Below are 18,670 nucleotides of genomic sequence, written 5' to 3' on the forward strand. Positions count from 1 at the left end.
CAGATACAATGGGACCACATTGCAAAAGGCTGGTTGGGTGAAATGCCTGTCAAGAATATTTGGGAGAGCTGTAATAGAATAACAATAAAAAAATTAAAATAAAAAAATTTTAATTTAATTAAAAAAAAAGAATAAGGAAGAAAGAGTAGAGTTGGCAGGGAGGGCCTCAGACTGTGACACAGGGCCAAGACCCAGGAAAGGAGAGTAGGAAGGAAGCAGGTTAGACAGGACGAGCCCCAGACTAGAGCTGATGTGACAGTCTCAGCCAGGTTTCTGAGGAGCCCCTAAGTCAAAGTCCCCCAGTAGGAGAGTTCCATATCCTTCAGGAACGGTGTCTCTGACATGCGGGGAAAGCATGGTTTTGGCGTGAACATGAATGCAGTGGTGAATCCAGACAGGTGGCAGCAGGGACCGTTAGTCAGCTATGGTCCCTGCAGCAGGAGATCTGAGTGGCACGTTTCCGTGGCGACCACCATGTCTCCCATCTGGGCTTCCTGCTTCTACTTTCACTCCCCTGAGTCAGATCATGAGACTCCTCTGCTCCAAGCACTCCCATGGCTCCCTTTTCTCTCACAGCAAAGCCCAAGTCCTCCCAGGACTTACATGCTTCCCCTTTACCTCTGTGGTCCTGCCTCCACCGCCTGGCCCCTCACTCTGGCCTCATCTGTATCATTTCTCTTCCCTGGTCTCTGGACTGTTTCCTATCCTCAGAACACTCTTCACCATCTATCTGCTTGTGAAACTGTCACCGCCTCCAAATCTGCTCACATCTCACCTCCTCAACGAAACTCATCTCTATTGAAAACTGCAACCTGTTTCCCCTGGCCCCTGTGACTTCCAGTAGCCTGCACGCTGCTTACTTTTCCTTTTTGATTTTCATGGCACATATCGCTTTCTAACATGCTAGATAATGTACTTATTTGTTATAGTTATTGCTTAGGTCTGTCTGCTCGCCCCCGACCTAGCATGTAAACTCCTGAGGGCAGCTAGAATAGTGCCTGCACAACGCATATTTGTTGAACAAGCAAATAAAAAGTAAAAGCAGAGTTTGTTTGGTTTGGGTTTGTATGACATCTGGAGAAATTTTAAATATAAAAGAACATTCTCTCCCACGAAGAGCCAATGTGGAAAGTTAGAGTGACTTACCTGAAATGACTGAAATTGCTTTCAAAGCTCTCAACACTCGGAAGCTACGCAGGGAGGACAGACCGAAGCTGTGGACCTTGAAATATGTCAGGAACCTACGAGACAAGTCACAAGAGAAGCCGGGGCTTGCTCAGGCCTATGGCTGCTCTCCACAAGGTGTGCAGTGCAGCCTGGGCCCCGTGTCCACAAAGGTGAAATGTGGGGCCTCACCTTCCCAAGCCCACCCTCATCTCAGGGTCTCGCATTATCATTCTCTATTGCTAAGGACCACAGATTGCACGGGACGCCGTTCTCAGCTAAACTTTATATTTGAACAAAGGTGAGGATTCCTTGCAATAGTTGTGGCTACATCCATGAATAATACAAGTCAGTTGAAACATTTATTGACTGGCCCCAATGCACATCCCCAAGGTCTCACTTTATGGTCAAACCCGGAAGGAACACAGGTGGTTTGTCTCCTGGGTCTGCACTATTCACCACTGCACTATACCACCTTTCAAAAACCAAGAGCACCCAATTGTTGAACTTCAAATGTAAAACTCTACAGTGAACAGCATCTACTTCAAGGACTTTTGTGAATATTAAATAGGACAATATATGCAAATGCTTACAACACTAAGGGTGGCTTGACAAAGTAATTAATGCTAGGTTTATTATTACTTTGCTGGCAATAGACCATTGCTCTTCTTGCTTTTTATTTTGCTGACTCTGTCTTATCATTCGGATGCCAAATTGATGTCCTTTCCTTTAGGAAGAACTTCAATTCTCACCTCATATCATATACAAGTCACCCAATAATGAACTCAAAATGGACTGAGGACTTCAACATAAGAGCCAAAACAATAAAAATTCTAGAAGGCAATATGGGAGAAACTCTTTGTGACCTTGTAGTAGCTAAGGACATTTTAGACTCTTTGGTTCCGACTACATGCTCTGACATCCCAATATATGCACAGCTCCTATCCTAACACTCACCCTGCCAGATTGTAATGGTCGCTGATTGTTTCTCTTCCTGTCTGGACTGTGAGCTTCAAGAGGGTGAAAACAAGGTGTGTTTGTTTGTTTTTCATGATCACAGCCCCTGTACCTTACACAGAACTCAGTCTATTATAGACCAGTGTTTGGGGAATAAATGGCTTAAGTAATGAGAGCATGAGCATTGGCCTAGAAATAAACTTGTGTATGGAGGCCTCCGGCCAGTTGGCTGGATAGTGCTGTTCAGGGCCAACCAACACTGCTCCCAGAGCTCGAGGGATTATTAGATCACGCTTAGACACTCACGTGGGTTGGCACAGAGCCCTGATGTGAGCCAAGGCACTTCCTTCCCACCCCACATCTCTTGTATAAGAATCTTGAACATTCTTACGCTGTTGCAATGACAATGGAGTCCAGCCAGTTCCATGGATCTCGAAGAAAAGAAAACTCATCCAGAATAAAACCTCTTGCCAATACTTTTATCAAAGCTTCAAAAATATAAATCCCAGTGAAGACATACCTACAAAACAAATCATTCAGAACAAGAAGAATTGTGATAAGGGATGTGAAAAGCAGAGTGCCTCCCTGTCTCACCTGGCAAGCTTCTCAACAAAGTTCTGGTAGATAGAATTTCTGAGAAATGGGCCCATGGATAAAGTTGTAAAACTGCTCTACAACGCCTAGCTTCACAGCCATAAACTTGAGAGTAGTGTCAGCCAACATCGGGCCCTAAGACTTGGGATTGTAGTTTGTCACTGCTGTTATAGAGTTGTCCCTCTGGTGCACACAGGGGATAATGGCAAACAAACAAAGAAAGTAAATCACAAGGCTAAAAACCTATATCTTCCCACATCCCATGTTCATGGATTGAAAGACAATATTGTTAAGGTGTTCATACTACTCAAAGTGGCCTAAAGATTCAATGCAATCCCTATCAAAATCTCAAGGACATTTTTTGTAGAAATAAAAAAAGTGCATCCTAAAATTTATATGGAATTTCAAGGAACCATGAATAACCAAAACAATCTTGAAAAAGAACAAAGACTAAGGTCTTATACTTTGTTATATTAAAGCTTATCACAAAGCTAATGTAATGAAAAGAGTGTGGTGTTGGCCTACAGAGAGACATGCAGACCACTGAAATAGAATAGAAAGCCCAGAAATAAGACCTCACATATATGGTCAAATGATTTTCAAAAAAGTGCCAAGACTATTCAATGGAAAAAGAATAGTCTTTTCAACAACTGGTGTTGGAAAATCTCAATACTCACATGCAAAATGATGAAGCTGAACCCTTATTTTACACCACGTACAAAAATTAACTCAAAATGGATTAAAGAGCTAAATTTAAGACCAGAAAATATAAAATCAGAATAAAATATTTTCAACTCATATATCTGATGAGAGGTTAATATCCAGATTATACAAAGAACTCCCGTGACCCAACAAAAAAAATTAAATAAAATAATCCAATTTAAAAATGGTCAAATTACTTGAATAAACATTTCTCCAAAGATGATATACAAACAGCCAAGAAGATTATGAAAAAATGCTCAATATCATTAATCATCAGGGAACTGTAAATCAAAATCATCATGAGATATCACCTTTTATCCATTAGGATGGATACTTAAAAAAAGAAAACAACCAGAAAATAACAAGTATTGATGAAGATATGGAGAAATTGGAACACTTCTTGTGTGCTGTTGGTAGGATTGTAACATAGTATAACCACCCTAAAAAATAGTATGGACGTTCCTCAAAAAAAATAAAATAGAATTGCTACATGATCCAGCAATCCTGCATCTGGGTATATATGCAGAAGAATTGAAAGCAGAGCCTCAAAGAGATATTTGCACACCCATGCTGATAGCAGCACTATTCACAGTAGCCAAGAAGTGGAAGCAACCCAAATGTCCACTGACAGATGAAATGGTCATGAGGTTACCACAAGCAAGAACTCCTCTCTGTTACAGCCCTTTTCTAAGCTGATCATCACCTTTTAGGTGGCAGATGAACACAGAAGATTAATTAATGTCTGTTCTGAAATACCATTTTGTAAAACTCAGGTATAATTTACAAAGATGTAGGTATTTTGGAAAGTGGCTATAATTACAATTAGTGAGGGTTTTGCAAGCCTTCATTTGGTTCTCAAGCAAAAGAGACAGCAGCCCGTGACTGGGCAAACCACTACCAGGGGAGCAATGCCATCTTCTGGGTCTGTCTCCTCCATGAGTCTCACTCTTTTGACCACAAAGGCTTCAAGGGACACTCCTGTAACCAATGAGCAGTAGCCCCTGCAGTCTCAGTTAGCTGCTCACATGGAACAGCCAACTGTCAAAAGGAAAACCATTTTCCCCATGATAGTGCCAGGGTGGCTTCTATTCCCAGGGGTGTCCATGCCCCCTGTTTCAAGGCACAGCCCCTGAGCTTGCTGGCCTTAACCAGACCCCAGGTTTCACCCAGCAACAGAGAGGGCACAACCACTAAAAAATAGTGCAAAGAAGTAAATCTAAGAAGTCAGTGGAGGATTAAAATTAAATACTAAATATACCTGATTAACATAAAAGAAGAAAGGAAAGGAGAAACAACAGAAGAACAAACGGACAACAAAAAATAATGAGATCAATAGAAAGACAGCAGACCTAGATTCAAGCCTATCCAAAATTACATTAAATGCAACTGAACTAAACATTCCATCAAAAAAAGAGATTGGGTTGATAGGCTGCACATAAAACAAAATCCAACTATATGTTCTTTACAACAGATACTCTATAAATACAAAAACACAAAAGGGTAGAAAAAGATATGCCATGCAAACACTGAGCATAAGAAAACTTAAGTAGCTATATTAATATCAGACAAAACAAATATTAAAAGGAGTATTACTAGAGACAAAGAAGGACATTTCATAATAATAAAAGAATGCACACATCAGGAAGATATAACAATCATAAATTTCATGTGCCCAATAACAGTGCTGCAAAATACATGAGGCAAAAATAAACATAAAGAGAAAGAGAATGGAAAAATCCATAATCACAGATGGAAACATCAAGCCTCTATTCAGTAATTCATAGAAGTGCTAATAGAAGCAGTAAAGGTATAAAAGATCTAAATAGCATGTTGACCACCCTAACCTAACCAACCATTTACAAAATGTTGTATCAAACAACTGCAAAATCCATATTGTTTTCAAGTGTACATGAAACATTCCCAAGAAAGACCATAAAACAACTTTCTCTTGATTTCAAAAGATTGAAATCTTACAGAGTATATTCTCTAATCACAACAGAATTAAATTTGGCAATCAATAACAATAAGACAACTAGAAAAGCAAAACATATTTGGAAACTTCAAAACACACTTCTAAATAACACTTGGGACAAGGAAGAAACCACAAGAAAAAGAGGGGAATATTTTTAACTGAAAGGTAATAAAAACACAATTGTCAAAATCTGCAGGTTGTAGCTAAAACAATGCTTGCATGGAAATTTATAACTGCAATTGCACAAGAAAAGAAAATCTAAAACCAAGTATTTAATTTTCTGCCTTAAGAAGCTAGAAATAGAAGAGCAAATTAAAATCAAAGGAAATTAATAAAGACTTGGAAACTTTCATATATTGCTGGCAAGAATGTAAAACAGTGCAGCCACTTTGGAAAACTATGCCAATTTCTTACAAATTTACTGATACACTTATCCTAAAACCCAGCAATTCCAGCCCTCACTATTTATCCAAGAGAAATGCAAACATATATCCACAAAAAGGCTTTTATGAGGAAATGTTCATGATGACTTTATTTGTAATAGTCAAAAGACTGGAAACAACCCCAACGTCCATCAACAGGTACATGGGAAAACAAATTGCAGTATACCCATCCAAGAGAAGACAACTCGGCAATGAAAAGGAAAAACGCTAGTGATACATATAATAGCATAAATGGGTCTCAAAACGTTATACTAAGTAGAAGAAGTCAGACACAAAAAAGTATGGAATCATACATACTATATGATCCCATTTATATGAAATCCTAGGAAAGGCAAAACGAGTCTAGAATGACAGAAAGCAGATCAGTATTTGCCTGGGGCTGGGAGTGGTGCGCAGGATATTGGCTGCAAAGGGACATGTGGAAACTTGGGGGGGTAGGGGGGTGGGGGTGGAAAGTTCTATATATTGACTGTGGTGGTTTCTATCACGCGGTTAAATACGTGATGAAAGTAAATGGACTCTTACTGTCTGGTCAATTGATTATCAATATATTCCTGAAAGACTAAGTAGTAAATATGTCAAGCCAGAAAAACTAGGATATTTATCAAAACACAGAACTTCCTAAGTTAAAAAAAAACTAACTTGTACGTCTGAATAACCAATTAAAAAGTACAAGAAGTTAATATTTTAATTATACAAAGAATTAACTCAAATTGACCGGGGGTGGGTGGTGGTGGTGCGGAAATGATAATACATGGGCAAAGATGGAAATACATAATTCACAAACTAAAAAAAAAAAAAAAAAAAAAAATCCAAACTATCTAGAAATTAAGGAAATGTAAGTATTTTTAACTCCATAAATTAATGAAGAAAACAATTTAATGCTGGCAAAAATGTAGTACAACTGGTTGTCAGAATACACTGCTGATGGCAGATTAAATTGCTACAAACTTTTTGGAAAATATTTTGTCAATATGTATTTTTTTTTTTTTGGTTTTTCAATTACAGTTGTTGTCAATATGTATTTTTAAAGCATTAAAACTTACCTTTTGACCTAGTAAACATATTTCTAAGATGCCATTCTAAGAAAATAATAATTTTTGAAAAGTAGCTTTATGCAAAAAAGATGTCTGTTGGAATGCTATTTACAGTAGCAAAGTACTAGAATGGTTAAGTAAGCTATGGTTTTACTCACCTGGTAAAATATTATATAGTCATCAAAATAGATTCCTATAAAACCTACATAAGCACAAAGAAAACTACTTAAAAGCTAGACATAAAATTTGTATATGTGCCATTAATTATCAATGTAATTTAAAAGGCCTTTAAAGACAATCATAAAATATATATATATATCTAAATAATATTGAGTCTTTCAGCATTGTGTTGGGGAATTGAAATTATGGGTGACTTTTTCTTTCTCTATATATCTAAATACTCTCTCTCTCTCTCCATATATAAATAAAGTTACAACATTTGTAGGCATATTTGTTTAAAAACAGGACAGATACTTACTCAGCATAATCGGTATCTATAGTACTATTTGCCACTCCACTAGCTGTGGCCATGAGTATGCAGTTGATGGTGACAGTGCAGATGATGAACATGCTGAACAATGTGACCAGCATCTGTTAAGGCAGGTACACTGCAGAATGGCATGTGACATTGGCTATTATAGTGGAGGCCATGAGTGCCCCCCCACGCCCCTTCTCTGCAGGTGCATGTGTCCTCTAACTGTGATTGTTGGTGGAAAACAATTCCCAGCTGCCCCTCCCTTGGGTGGAAAGGCAGCCTCCTCACCTGGAGGGCTACAACCCCCTCCCACATGCCAGACTGAGACTCACAAAAACCTGGTGAGGGGCAGTTCTGCCATAATTTGTGCCCCGGAGCTCCCTGTGGGCTCAGGTTGAGAGGAACTCAGCTGTGTCCCAGTTCTTGCTTGCCTTCTCCTTTTGCTTCATCCTGCTTCCCTTTCTCCTTCTCCAGAGAGCACTCCTCTACTAGATTATCTAAATAAAAATCCCTATCTCAGGCTCTGCTTCTAGGGCACCCACCCTAAAGAGTTATTCCTTCTCTTTCTCTTCAATACTTCATCCTGTCTCCCAATCCATGTCTTTTACACCTTCCTGAGTCTAAGACTACCTAGTGTCTCCCCAAACCCTGTACACATCAGAAATGCTCAATGATCCCTACCTGTCTCTATCCCTAAGACTGAGGTTGCAAACTCAAAGTCTTAAGAACCTGGCCGGCCACAAAACTGGGTGAAATGGGCTGACGTTGGGTCACAGGGAGGGGTGAACATGTGGAGAAACAGAGCTTGCGTGTCCCCTCTAAAAGAGGCCGCGTTTCTCACTACACCGACTTTGCCGGGTAGGAGTGCAGGCACTCCCTTGATAGAGGCTTCGTTTTTCAAGGGAAGCTGGTAACCTGCACTTTTAACATTAGAGAGTGTTTCCAAAACGTTTTAAACATTGTGTAGGTGCCACACCACACATTTATCAGCTAAATATGGTCCACAGGTTGACAGTTTAGCACCTTTGTGTCTCAACTGACATGTTTCTTTCTCCAGGAAGCTATCCTTGATGCCTCCAAAGCACAGCAGTACCTCCCCCTGCGACCACTTCCAAGCCGCCCATCGCACGAAAGCAATCTGCCTGCCTTTGACCCAGCTCCTGCTGAGGCCAAAGATCCCAGGGAAGGGCCACCCTTGTTCACACCCAGCACTAGCACAGCCCCGCCACGCAGCAGTAGGCCCTCCACCAGTATTTGCTGAAAGAGTGAGCTTTCCCCACTCAACAAACATGGGAACACCCTGGGGCCCATGCACTTTTCACAGGACCTGGACTTGGTCAAAGATGCAACAAAAGGATATGAATGGACTGAGATTCTAATGGCTAAACTTCGGATTGAATTGAAAGGCCCCAAAATGAACAAGGCACGCTTGGCACTGAAGCGGTAGATTGTTCTCTTTCTGTTCAAGACCATAAATGTCTGCAAAAGACCAAACACAACAGGAATTGCATGTAGTGACCAAACAATATTTATGATGAATTCATTCAGAGAAAATTCAGTGAAACCATGGATTAGGTTACAGCGTGGCTTTAACTACAGCTTCTGATTGGAGAGCTGTCACTCTGAAGCCCGAGGTGACAGCCAACACTGTGACTCTGGAAGCCAACAGCTGGCCCCAGGTGGACTGGGTCTCATGCCGAGCGCCAAGATAAGTGCCGGGCTGTGGCCTGTTCACCTAGTGGAATACTCTGGAGGCCCCAGAGATGGAGCACATAGCCCTGCAAATAAAGAAAACAGGTGTGAAGAGAAATAAATGAGGCAAACAAAGCTCTTCGTGTTGTATTCTGTAAGGTGTTAACTACAGAGACAAGAACTAGAAGAGAAGTGGAAGAGATGGAAGTAGAATTGAACATTCACATTCAGCAGATTATTTTAAATTATTTTGATTACTAATGAAAACTTTATAATGAATCTTAGAAAAGTCAGGGACCTAGAGAGTCCATATTGTTATGCTTGAGCAGTTCAACATGAGATAGTCTGCCTGTCAACTCTAGCCTTGAAGATCTTCAATAAAAAAGTTAGCAAAGTTCCTAGACTTGCTCCCCAATTCTCCCCATGGACACAGAGGCAAATCTGCCTGTGGTTCTCACCTGGCAGGGGAAGCCCCACAGAAGGCATCTGGAAAGGCATGTGAGTGTTTTTGGCTGTCTGCCAGTATGATGGGAGGTTCCATTGGCCTGCAGTGGGTAGGTCCAGGGATGCCAAACCCAGGACAGACCTGCCAAATGGTTCATTGTCCCCCTCACAGTGCCCAGTGGGCCCTATTGAATTATACCAAACCTGTATCCATTTCTTCCTAGCACATCTTCCTGGGCTCTGGGACTAAAGTAGCATCTGAACAACAACCTTCACACAATATCAACACCCAGGCCTCTCTCTCACCATTTAACCGTCATCTAGCTGTTCATTTATATGTCCTTAAGGCTGCTCGTAACAAAAGCCTTCAGAGAACAAGCGTCATTCTTGTCTCCCCATGTCACTGTCCCTTTCAGATTTGCAAAAAGGACTACCTGACAGGTAATCAGACAGGAAGGACTGGCCTTGTGACCAAGGCTCAAGACAGCAGGGTGGGTGCTGCCTTAGCTCACTAGCAGAACTTCAGCCACTGCCAAGCATCAACCTTCCTCCCCTTAGCTGCTGGAACTTGCTTCTCTGCTGACCATCTGGCTGCAGGGAAATATGTGGACTAGGAGATATTCTGTTACAAAATGAAATGGGCTACAGTGTTCTTTAAATCCCATGAATGAGCTCAGGAGCCCAAGACCCAATTTGGGAGCAGAGAGCAAACCTATCCTTGAGGTCGGTCATCCCAGATTAATAGGTGGTATGATATGATTCTGTTTCTCTGTCTTTTGATCTTGATATTTTATTAATGCTTCCTCTGACTGCTTTAAATATTTCAACTAATGGTGTATTTAACTACACTTGTCAGGGTTTTAATGACTAAAATGATAGGTACCAACCAGCTCCTTCTGCCTGCTTGCTGACACATCTCCACCCCTTTCCCTGTAACTCTTCAAAATGGAAGCTCCTAAAGAGAGGAAGTGGCCTATGACTATATAAAGAGCCTTTGGATCTGAGTCCCAGCTTCACCCCTTACTGTCTGTGTGACCTGGCACAAGCCACTTCCCCATCTAGTCTCTGGTTTCCTCACCTGTAAGGTGGAATGTTAACTACTACACATACCTCAGATGACTGTTGAAAGTACTGGTCATGCGAGGTCATAGATGTGCAGAGCTCTAAACAAGTACCGTGTATTCTGATTTGAAGGGAGGACACAGGTTGCAGAGAGATAGTTCCAGAACATCCATCCAGGTAAGACCAGAGCCTGTCCTGCAGGACTGTCTACAGCATACCAAGCTGTTGCCTGCCTCACGGGTCTCCTGTCCAGCCTTGAGGCAGGAAGAGGCCTCCAGAAGTTAACTCACATTCAATAACTCTGCCTCCAAAAAGCCCCTGGGGTCTGGGGCATAAGGAGAAGGAGCAATATTGGAGGGTTTAAGCTCCTTCATTTCTCTTCTCTTTTATTATCGCTCCCATTCATACCCTACTTTCCTCCATACACATGGTCCCCAGTTTACTTGGTAACCCTAAGTCTATCCCAATTCAAGGACATATGAACCAGGCAATTTTTCTTTGGAGAGATGAATTTCTCATGGTTGCTAGTGAAGGATGCTCTCAGGATTCCATTTTTCCTAGGATTCCCCCCAAACTCCCCAGCTTCCTTTTCCCCGACCTCAGTCTGGTGAGGTGGGTTTTCCATTCTCTGCTGGATCACACCATGAGATGTTAATGGCAGGGTCTTCTGAGCCTTTCCTGAAAGGGGATGGTCTATGGAGAACAGTCCTCACTGTCCCTGGGCTTTCAAACAGCCATCAGAGGGGCACAGAGTTCACATTTCCTCCCTTGGGCCCCTTCAGCAAACTTTTACTAGAAGTTTCCTGCAAGAACTACATCCACGTAGGTGAAACAGCAAGCCTATCACATACTGCATGGGGTTTACATGTAATTCGCATGTGTCCACTTGATTACCATATTCTTAGACCTCATTTACTGAGCTCTGATTATGTGTCACGTGTTGGTCTAGGGCAGTGATTTTCAACCTTTTTCATCTCATGGCACACAAAAACTAATTACCAAAATTCTTCAGCACCCCAGAAGAAATATACTTTTTCTGATCTGACAACAAATAAGTATAATTTTGATTCATTCAAAGTAAATGGCTATTACTGTATTGGCTGTGGTAATGTTTTTTTAATTTGACAAACTATGGAAAAGAGGTTAGACCCCTGACTAAATAGTCAGGTATTGCATGTTTTAAAGATTCTCGCAGCACACCGGTGTGCCTCTTGCAGCAAGCACACCAGTGTGCTAAAGCACACAGGTTGAAAATCGCTGCTCTAGGTTTCTGATGAAGGTCTAATAATAGCCTACAAAGTCTTTTAGAGGTAAACTCTAAAAAGTTTTCAGGGTAAACTTTTGTTGCTGAACTGGACAATCCTGGACAGCAATATTAATCCTTCACATGGGTATAATGCTTTATAGTTTCTAAAGTGCTTCCATAGCATGTCTATGCTGTAGGGCAGGGGAAGCAGGCATTATTCCCATTTTTCAGATTATAAAAATTAGGACTAGCCCTGCCTGGTGTGGCTCAGTGGACTGAGTGCCAGCCTGTGAACCAAAGGGTCACCAGTTCGATACCCAGTCAGGGCACATGCCTGGGTTGCAGGCCAGGTCCCCACTTGGCGGCATGCGAGAGGCAATCACATATTGATGTTTCTCTCTTGCCCTTTCTCCCTCTCTTCCTTTCTCTCTAAAATATATATAAATAAAATCTTTAAAAAGAAAAAACAAAAATTAGGATTAGTGAAGTTATTTACCCAAAGTCATAAGGTCAATCATGGAAATGGCCTCCACCCAACTTTTCTGACTGCTAGTCCAGCCCTCTTTCCTGACACCAGTGTGTTGTCTCTTTTCTCGTTTCTACTGTTTCTACTGTTCCTAGTTTTCATGTTGTTCTCCAACACACGCATTACAGAGAGAAAATGAGGATTGAACAGGTTTCTCGTGATTATGAAGGCAATGACAAAGGGTAATAGCAAAGGAGAAGGACAGCGTGCCACCTGGTAGAAGATCCTTGTGACACCAGTTACAGCTGCATGATTAAACCGCCCCAGCCTCCCCATGGAAATACCTTGTGATTTCTGTAGAATGGGTCCAGGTCTTCCAGGGGCTTCGCTATCAGGTCACGAGGAATGTCACCATAGAGCTTGGGCAACTTTCTGGAGACCTTTAGGTCAAGCTGAGGTCGAGGCTGGGGTTCTGCCACTGACTTGTCTTTGCGCTGCTTTTTCTCCTTTTGGATGGCAATCCGCTTCTCGATCGCAGCCAGAGATTCAGAAGTGAAGGGGCGGAAGTTCCGCGCATCTGGGAAGATCACTGGGTAGCACCAGTCATCCATCTTCACCCTCAGGACAGAGACAAGTAGCAGGTCCTCAGAGAGCTCTGGGAGGTGCAGATCACACAGCCTGCCCTGGCATTCCACTCTCCAAGGACAATGTCATGGGGTCTCCAAGAGTTGAGACAGAGGTGAGGGGGCCTGGGAGCTTACTGACTAGGAAAGGTAAGAAGTGACCACCACTGTCAGTAGAGCAGGAACTTTGGGCCCAGACAAGACCAAAGCAGGGTATCATTCCTGGAGGATCTAAGGATAGGTGGGAAGTTGAATTCAGAATAAGAAGCAGAAGAAGCCTGGTCTTTGAAATTCAGACCCAAGCATAGAGCAAGACAATAAGACCCAACCAGCTAAGCTACTGCAGTGAGACCTGCAGGAGGAAGACAAATGGCCATAGTATGAGTAGGAGAGGAAGGAACAAGGAGTCAAGTGATCTGTATCTACGGGTTGTCAAATCAACACTAAGTGCACGAGTGTTTTCTCACATCTGGTCAGCAAAATTCTTAAAATGCAATTAAATGGAATGCAGGCATGCACACTTATACTAACATCTATAATCTTATGCCAGCTCTCTTACATCTGAGACCCAGGCCTGGCAGAAGTGAGACCCCAAGAAATAAATAAGAATTTGTCCAAACTAATAGGGTCACCCTATCATGGCATAGCTTTCCAGGTCCTTACACAAGGACTTTCTCTTCAGCCCCAGGCTTAGAACTAGACTCTGAAAAAAAAAATAGTGTTCAGGTTGAATGCCTTCCTCTCCTTTCCTATTTACTGAATGCCAACCTAGGAATGACTTCCAAACGACCCCCAGGGGCAAAAAAGACACCCCAGGGAATTCTGAAGGAGAATCCGATGTAGCATCGGTTTGTTCATTCAACAACTACGTGCTCAGAGTCTGTTCTAGGCATAGTGCTAGACACCGATGATTAAAAAGACCACAGTCCATCCTCCTGGACCTACGCTTATGCCACCTTGGTGTAATGGAGAAGGCAGATAAAGGACGGGAAGTTACAGGAGAGTAAGGTAAATGCTACTATACTGAGAAGTAGATGGTGCTACATCTGCATAGGATAGGCATCTAATCTGGCGGAATCATGGATGGCCTATCAAAGCTCTAATGTTTCAATTAAGAACTGAAGGAGATATAAGACTTAGGAAAAAAGGAGACAGTAGAGTGTTGCAGGAAGAGCATATAGGATTAACAGGGACCCCTGGGTGACAAAGAATGCGGTGTCCATCAACAAGTTCTGTTTGCCAGGAAAGAAGAGTGTGTGCAGTGGAATGGCCAGAAAAGGCTCCAGTCAGCATTGCAAGAGCACGTGGGGCCCTATAATTATTAGTAAAGACCACAGACTTCACCCTGAGGGTAATGGGGAGCTGGTACACGGTGAGTGGTTGTTGTTGTTGTTGTTACAGGGAAGTAACACTATCAAGGTTTTTTTTTTTTTAATATCCCTCTAACTGGTGAGAATAAACAGGGCTTGGGACAGGGGGTGAAGGAGGTAGGGAGGCTAGAATCAGAGAAAATCAGCTTAGAAACTATTACAATAAATCACAACCACTGAGGATGACCCAATGGAGTGGATGGACTTGACAGACTCTTAAGATATAGCCTTGGCAAGTGATTAATGAGAAGGGAAGGCTTTGAGAACAGTAAGAAACTAAGGTTCTTGGCTTGGGTGCTGGGTCAAAGACTGGTAGTGTTCCTCAGATAGAAAGCACTAGGGAAGGAAGAAGCTTTGGGGGAATAAATTCAGTTTAAAACACATGAAATCGAAGATGCTTGTGGGACCTGAAAGTGGATAGAAGCAGGAGACACTTGAATACAGAGAAATCACAGCTTACACATGTCAGGCTCTGAAAATAGTACATAAGGGAAAAAATTGTCCAAACCTCTTGATAATCCTTCAGGAAGGCACCTTTTTAAAGAGGCATTCCAACTCATTGGTCAACAAATTCAATACAGCCAACTTTCCTTCCACTGCCAGAACCAATCACTATTTCTTCAGTTAGCCCCCAAAGTAATTGGATTGTGTTTAAGGGACATAATAAAAGCAACATCGTGTCTTTAAACACACTAAGGGCAATATGGTGTTCACCATGTGTGAACCATATGTCAACTGAAATGAAATAAGTGAACTGCAGATTCACTGCATTCTGTCCCATTCATTAATTACAGATTTGTCTGGATGATGGAATTGACTATACTACTTAATCACTCTCCATCCTCTCCTATGCCCTCCACTCTTCTTCCCTTCTATTCCATTCCTCTGTCCCTCATAAACATACATAATTGAATTTGTATAAATGAAGTTGGCATATAATGAGACTCTATTGTATTTGTCTCTAAAGCTCATGGAAGACATTCAAGACAGGGATAAAGTATTTTGCAGTCAAAGGCATATGGATGCTAGTTGATCCTACAAAATGAGTGAACTGTCAAAGACTCTGGATGCAAAAACTGATTCTTATGCTAAGTTACAGCAAGGAATCAAGTAGAGTGCCACTGCCATAAAGAAGAGACTACAAAAGAAGAAACTGGAAATTCTGGCTCTCCTAGTCTGGTCCTAGCGATATTTTTTTCTGGGTTCTCAAGGGAAAGAGGCTTGATAGAAATAAATAACATAAAATAAAACTGACAACCCCTGAAACTTCACACGTTAAAATTTGTTATAGATGATGAAATAACTAAGGAACCACATCTTAAAAGTAACATTGAATACTGACCCAGAATAGAGAGAACTTTATAAAAATTATCAACTCAAATCTGACAAAATAAAATCACATGCAGTAAAATTTTCTTAATAACCAAAAAAACTGATAGAAGAATCAGATATTTTTAATAAAAGTAGACTCAGGAAAACTGAACTGTGGAAATAAAGGCAAAACAGGAAAAATTAACTACATTAATAAATAAAAATCAATATGGCACACACAATAATTGGCAAAGTTTGGAATTATTTGAATCTCCATTGTGAAAGTTATACCAAAAATACTTAATTTGGAAAATTTCTGTACAGAAAATAGATTGCACTGCATAGAAAACTGAAGAACTAAATTGGCTAAGTGCAATTATTTTCCCAGCCTTATTAATAATAAGGTATGAAGGCAAGTGTTTCAGACACTAATGAATCCTTACAAAAAAAAATTATTTGAGTATATGCTCCCAAACAATGAAAATAGAATCCAAAAAATGAAATATGCATGGAATCCAAGACATAGTGTACCTAACCCAAGAGCAATAAAAGCAATTTTCAGGATGACTACATTTCAATCAGCTTAAAAAGCAATTGATTTGTCTAGAATTAGGGGTCAGAGAGCTCTCAGAAAAATCCTTCAAGAATAACGTAAACCATCTGTAACAAAGAATATGATTAAGAAACTGGTTTCTTAATAGGTAAAAAAGAAAGGTAATTAGAAATTCCATCAAAATATATCCTTCTTCAGAAAGTCATGTTTTATATGAAGCCAACTAAATGGTTTGAGTAGCTGGCACAATACAAAGCTACAAGAAAAGAGTCCACTTGACCTTGACACTTACAACATTCTCCTTCATGCAGCAGCAGGCCAGTGACATCAGAGTTCATCCCCTTCTCTATGGGTCCAAATATTGTACCTGGTTTTAGAGACTAGTGGCTATAAAATCATTACATCATGAAAGTCATATGTTAATTTTAAATTTCAACAATGATCCTTATAGATAAAGCAGAATTAATTATAATTACAGAATAGAATTCAAATGTGATAAATGCCAGAAAATTTGATTGCAAGCTAGAGTTGGAAAGAAAAGATAAAGGGAAGGTCAGAGGTACCAACTTCCTCATCCTAAACTCTTGGAGAATCAAGACATTCTAAGAAAGGTTGATGGATCAAAGAATGCAAGTATAAGTCCATGCCTTAAAACTATGCAGGGGTCCTGGCTGGTATGGCTCAGTGGATTGAGTGCCAGCCTGCGAACCAAAGGGTTGCTGGTTCGAGTCCCAGTCAGAGCACGTGCCTAGGTTGCAGGCTAGGTCTCCAGTTGGCGGGGGTGGGGGGAGGGTGAGAGGCAACCAGACATTGATGCTTCTCTCCCTCTCTTTCTCCTTCCCTTCCACTGTCTCTAAAAATAAATAAATAAGATCTTTAAAAAAAAAAAAACTATGCAGAGAATCAAGTGGGAACCAAATTAAAAATATAAGTAGCAAAAACTGGAAGAATCATGAGAACAGCAGAAGAATTACTGTCAGTAAGCTAAATTCCTCATCTCACATAGGAACAATTCAATAATTTGTACTTAAACTTGATAAATCAAGAAATAGAAGTTTAAGAGAATTATTTAGAGTAAGCAAGACAATGACTAGTAAACTGAAAAACTGAAATGGCATATAGATAAAAGTGGAGACATTTTATTTTTCATGTTATATTCTTCCCCACGTATTTTCCTCCTGAGCTATTTGATTTGGGGCACGCGTGTATTCCTTTCATAGGATTGCAGAAGGAATATAAAAATGCTACAATGGCTCAAAACATCCTCTGATTCAAAATATCAGGTACGGTGACAGGCTCTAAATCTCCTTGAGTCATAAAGGAAGCAAACATAATATCAACTTGCCACCCTAAAACTGCAGGTCAGCAACATGTGCGCTGTGATCTGATAATGGGAAGTCACAGGGCTGACAAGCCCAGGAGGAGGCTCTGCATGACCTCCATGACGGGGTGGGCTGGGCTTGCGAGGGAGGTGGGTGTGGCCTGTCAGAGAGGGCTCTGCGCATGCTCCCTGAGGACGGGCCCAGCCCGCTCACAGGCTCCCTCTCCCTGCATAGACAGAAAACAAATACCTAGGAAAGAGGGCCAAGGCCTCACTTCCCTAAGCGGAGACCCTAAATTCCTCAGAACTTCACCTTCAGTTAAAATTAGGTAGCTCCAGGCCTTCCTTCAAATCTATAACCTTGATAGAGGTATTTCGATCTGAACTCCAATTGTTCATTCATCCGTGGGCTGGGCGCTGGGGTTGCAAAGTGATATGAAAGACCCTCCCGAGCCCCCAAGGGCCTCGCAGAGGTGTGGGCGGCCAGGTAAGCCAGGGACGGAGGGTGAAAGACGCCATGAGCACGCCTGCACCAGGGGGAAGCACTGGGTACTGCGGGAGCCCAGAGGGCGGCGTGGTTACGAAGAATCAAAAAGTCACTGAGCTGGGAGGACAGAGGGAGGCGCATGCATGCGCGAAGACACCGAGGGGAGCAACAGGCTTTTGTTTCTTGTTAATGCCTTTTCCCACAATTACAGAAGTTGCATAACATCACCGTGCCGGACATTTTCAGCGTGCCCTCCAGACCTCTCCCCATCCCGCTCCACTATGCTCAGTGCCCACGAAGTGGATCCGTATATGGAACTGTCTTTGGGGTCCTTTGAACTCTGGCTTCTGGTTGGGTCTGGCCACTGGGAGGCACCAGCAAGGGACCAGAGAACGGTGGAGAGTGACGTCAGGGTTCTTCTCCCGACTCGCAATGATGGTGGCCATGGGTCACAGCGACTCTCAGATGGCCCACCCATGCAGCTCTTTCTCCAGGTCCGTAGCACCTCCTCCCCTCTGCCCCTTCAAATGTGGGGTTTAAGGCCCCCCACTCCCACCACACTTGGGAACTGCACCCCTACTTGTTTCTGTTACTGAGCTCTGCTCATACCTTTGGAAAATGTTCCTCTAATAAAACATCCTCAAAATGCCCAGTTTGAATGTACCATCTGTTTCCTGCCAGGGCCCTGGCTAATAGAGCCATCCATTAAATAAAATTTAGAAAACAAGGAAAGGAAATGATTTCTCACAAA

The 18,670-nt window shown here is 41.8% G+C and overlaps 1 protein-coding gene across 1 annotated transcript in view; it reads right to left on the bottom strand.

Moving 5' to 3' along the window:
- The window catches only part of SCN11A (sodium voltage-gated channel alpha subunit 11), a 65,940-nt gene extending 53,075 nt beyond the window's left edge, over nt 1-12,865 (bottom strand). Inside the window, exons 1-5 of the mRNA XM_090283048.1 lie at nt 12,599-12,865; nt 8,705-8,823; nt 7,348-7,449; nt 2,513-2,641; nt 1,147-1,241 (exon numbers count right to left, since the gene is read on the bottom strand). Of these exons, the coding sequence (XP_090139174.1) occupies nt 1,147-1,241; nt 2,513-2,641; nt 7,348-7,449; nt 8,705-8,823; nt 12,599-12,865 (712 nt within the window). The remainder of the gene's footprint in view (nt 1-1,146; nt 1,242-2,512; nt 2,642-7,347; nt 7,450-8,704; nt 8,824-12,598) is intronic.
- Between the last annotated feature and the right edge of the window lie 5,805 nt (nt 12,866-18,670).

This window comes from Furipterus horrens, unplaced genomic scaffold, assembly GCF_987537825.1.
Source record: "Furipterus horrens unplaced genomic scaffold, mFurHor1.1.pri manual_scaffold_7, whole genome shotgun sequence".
In the NCBI taxonomy this organism is placed as follows: Eukaryota; Metazoa; Chordata; class Mammalia; order Chiroptera; family Furipteridae; genus Furipterus; species Furipterus horrens.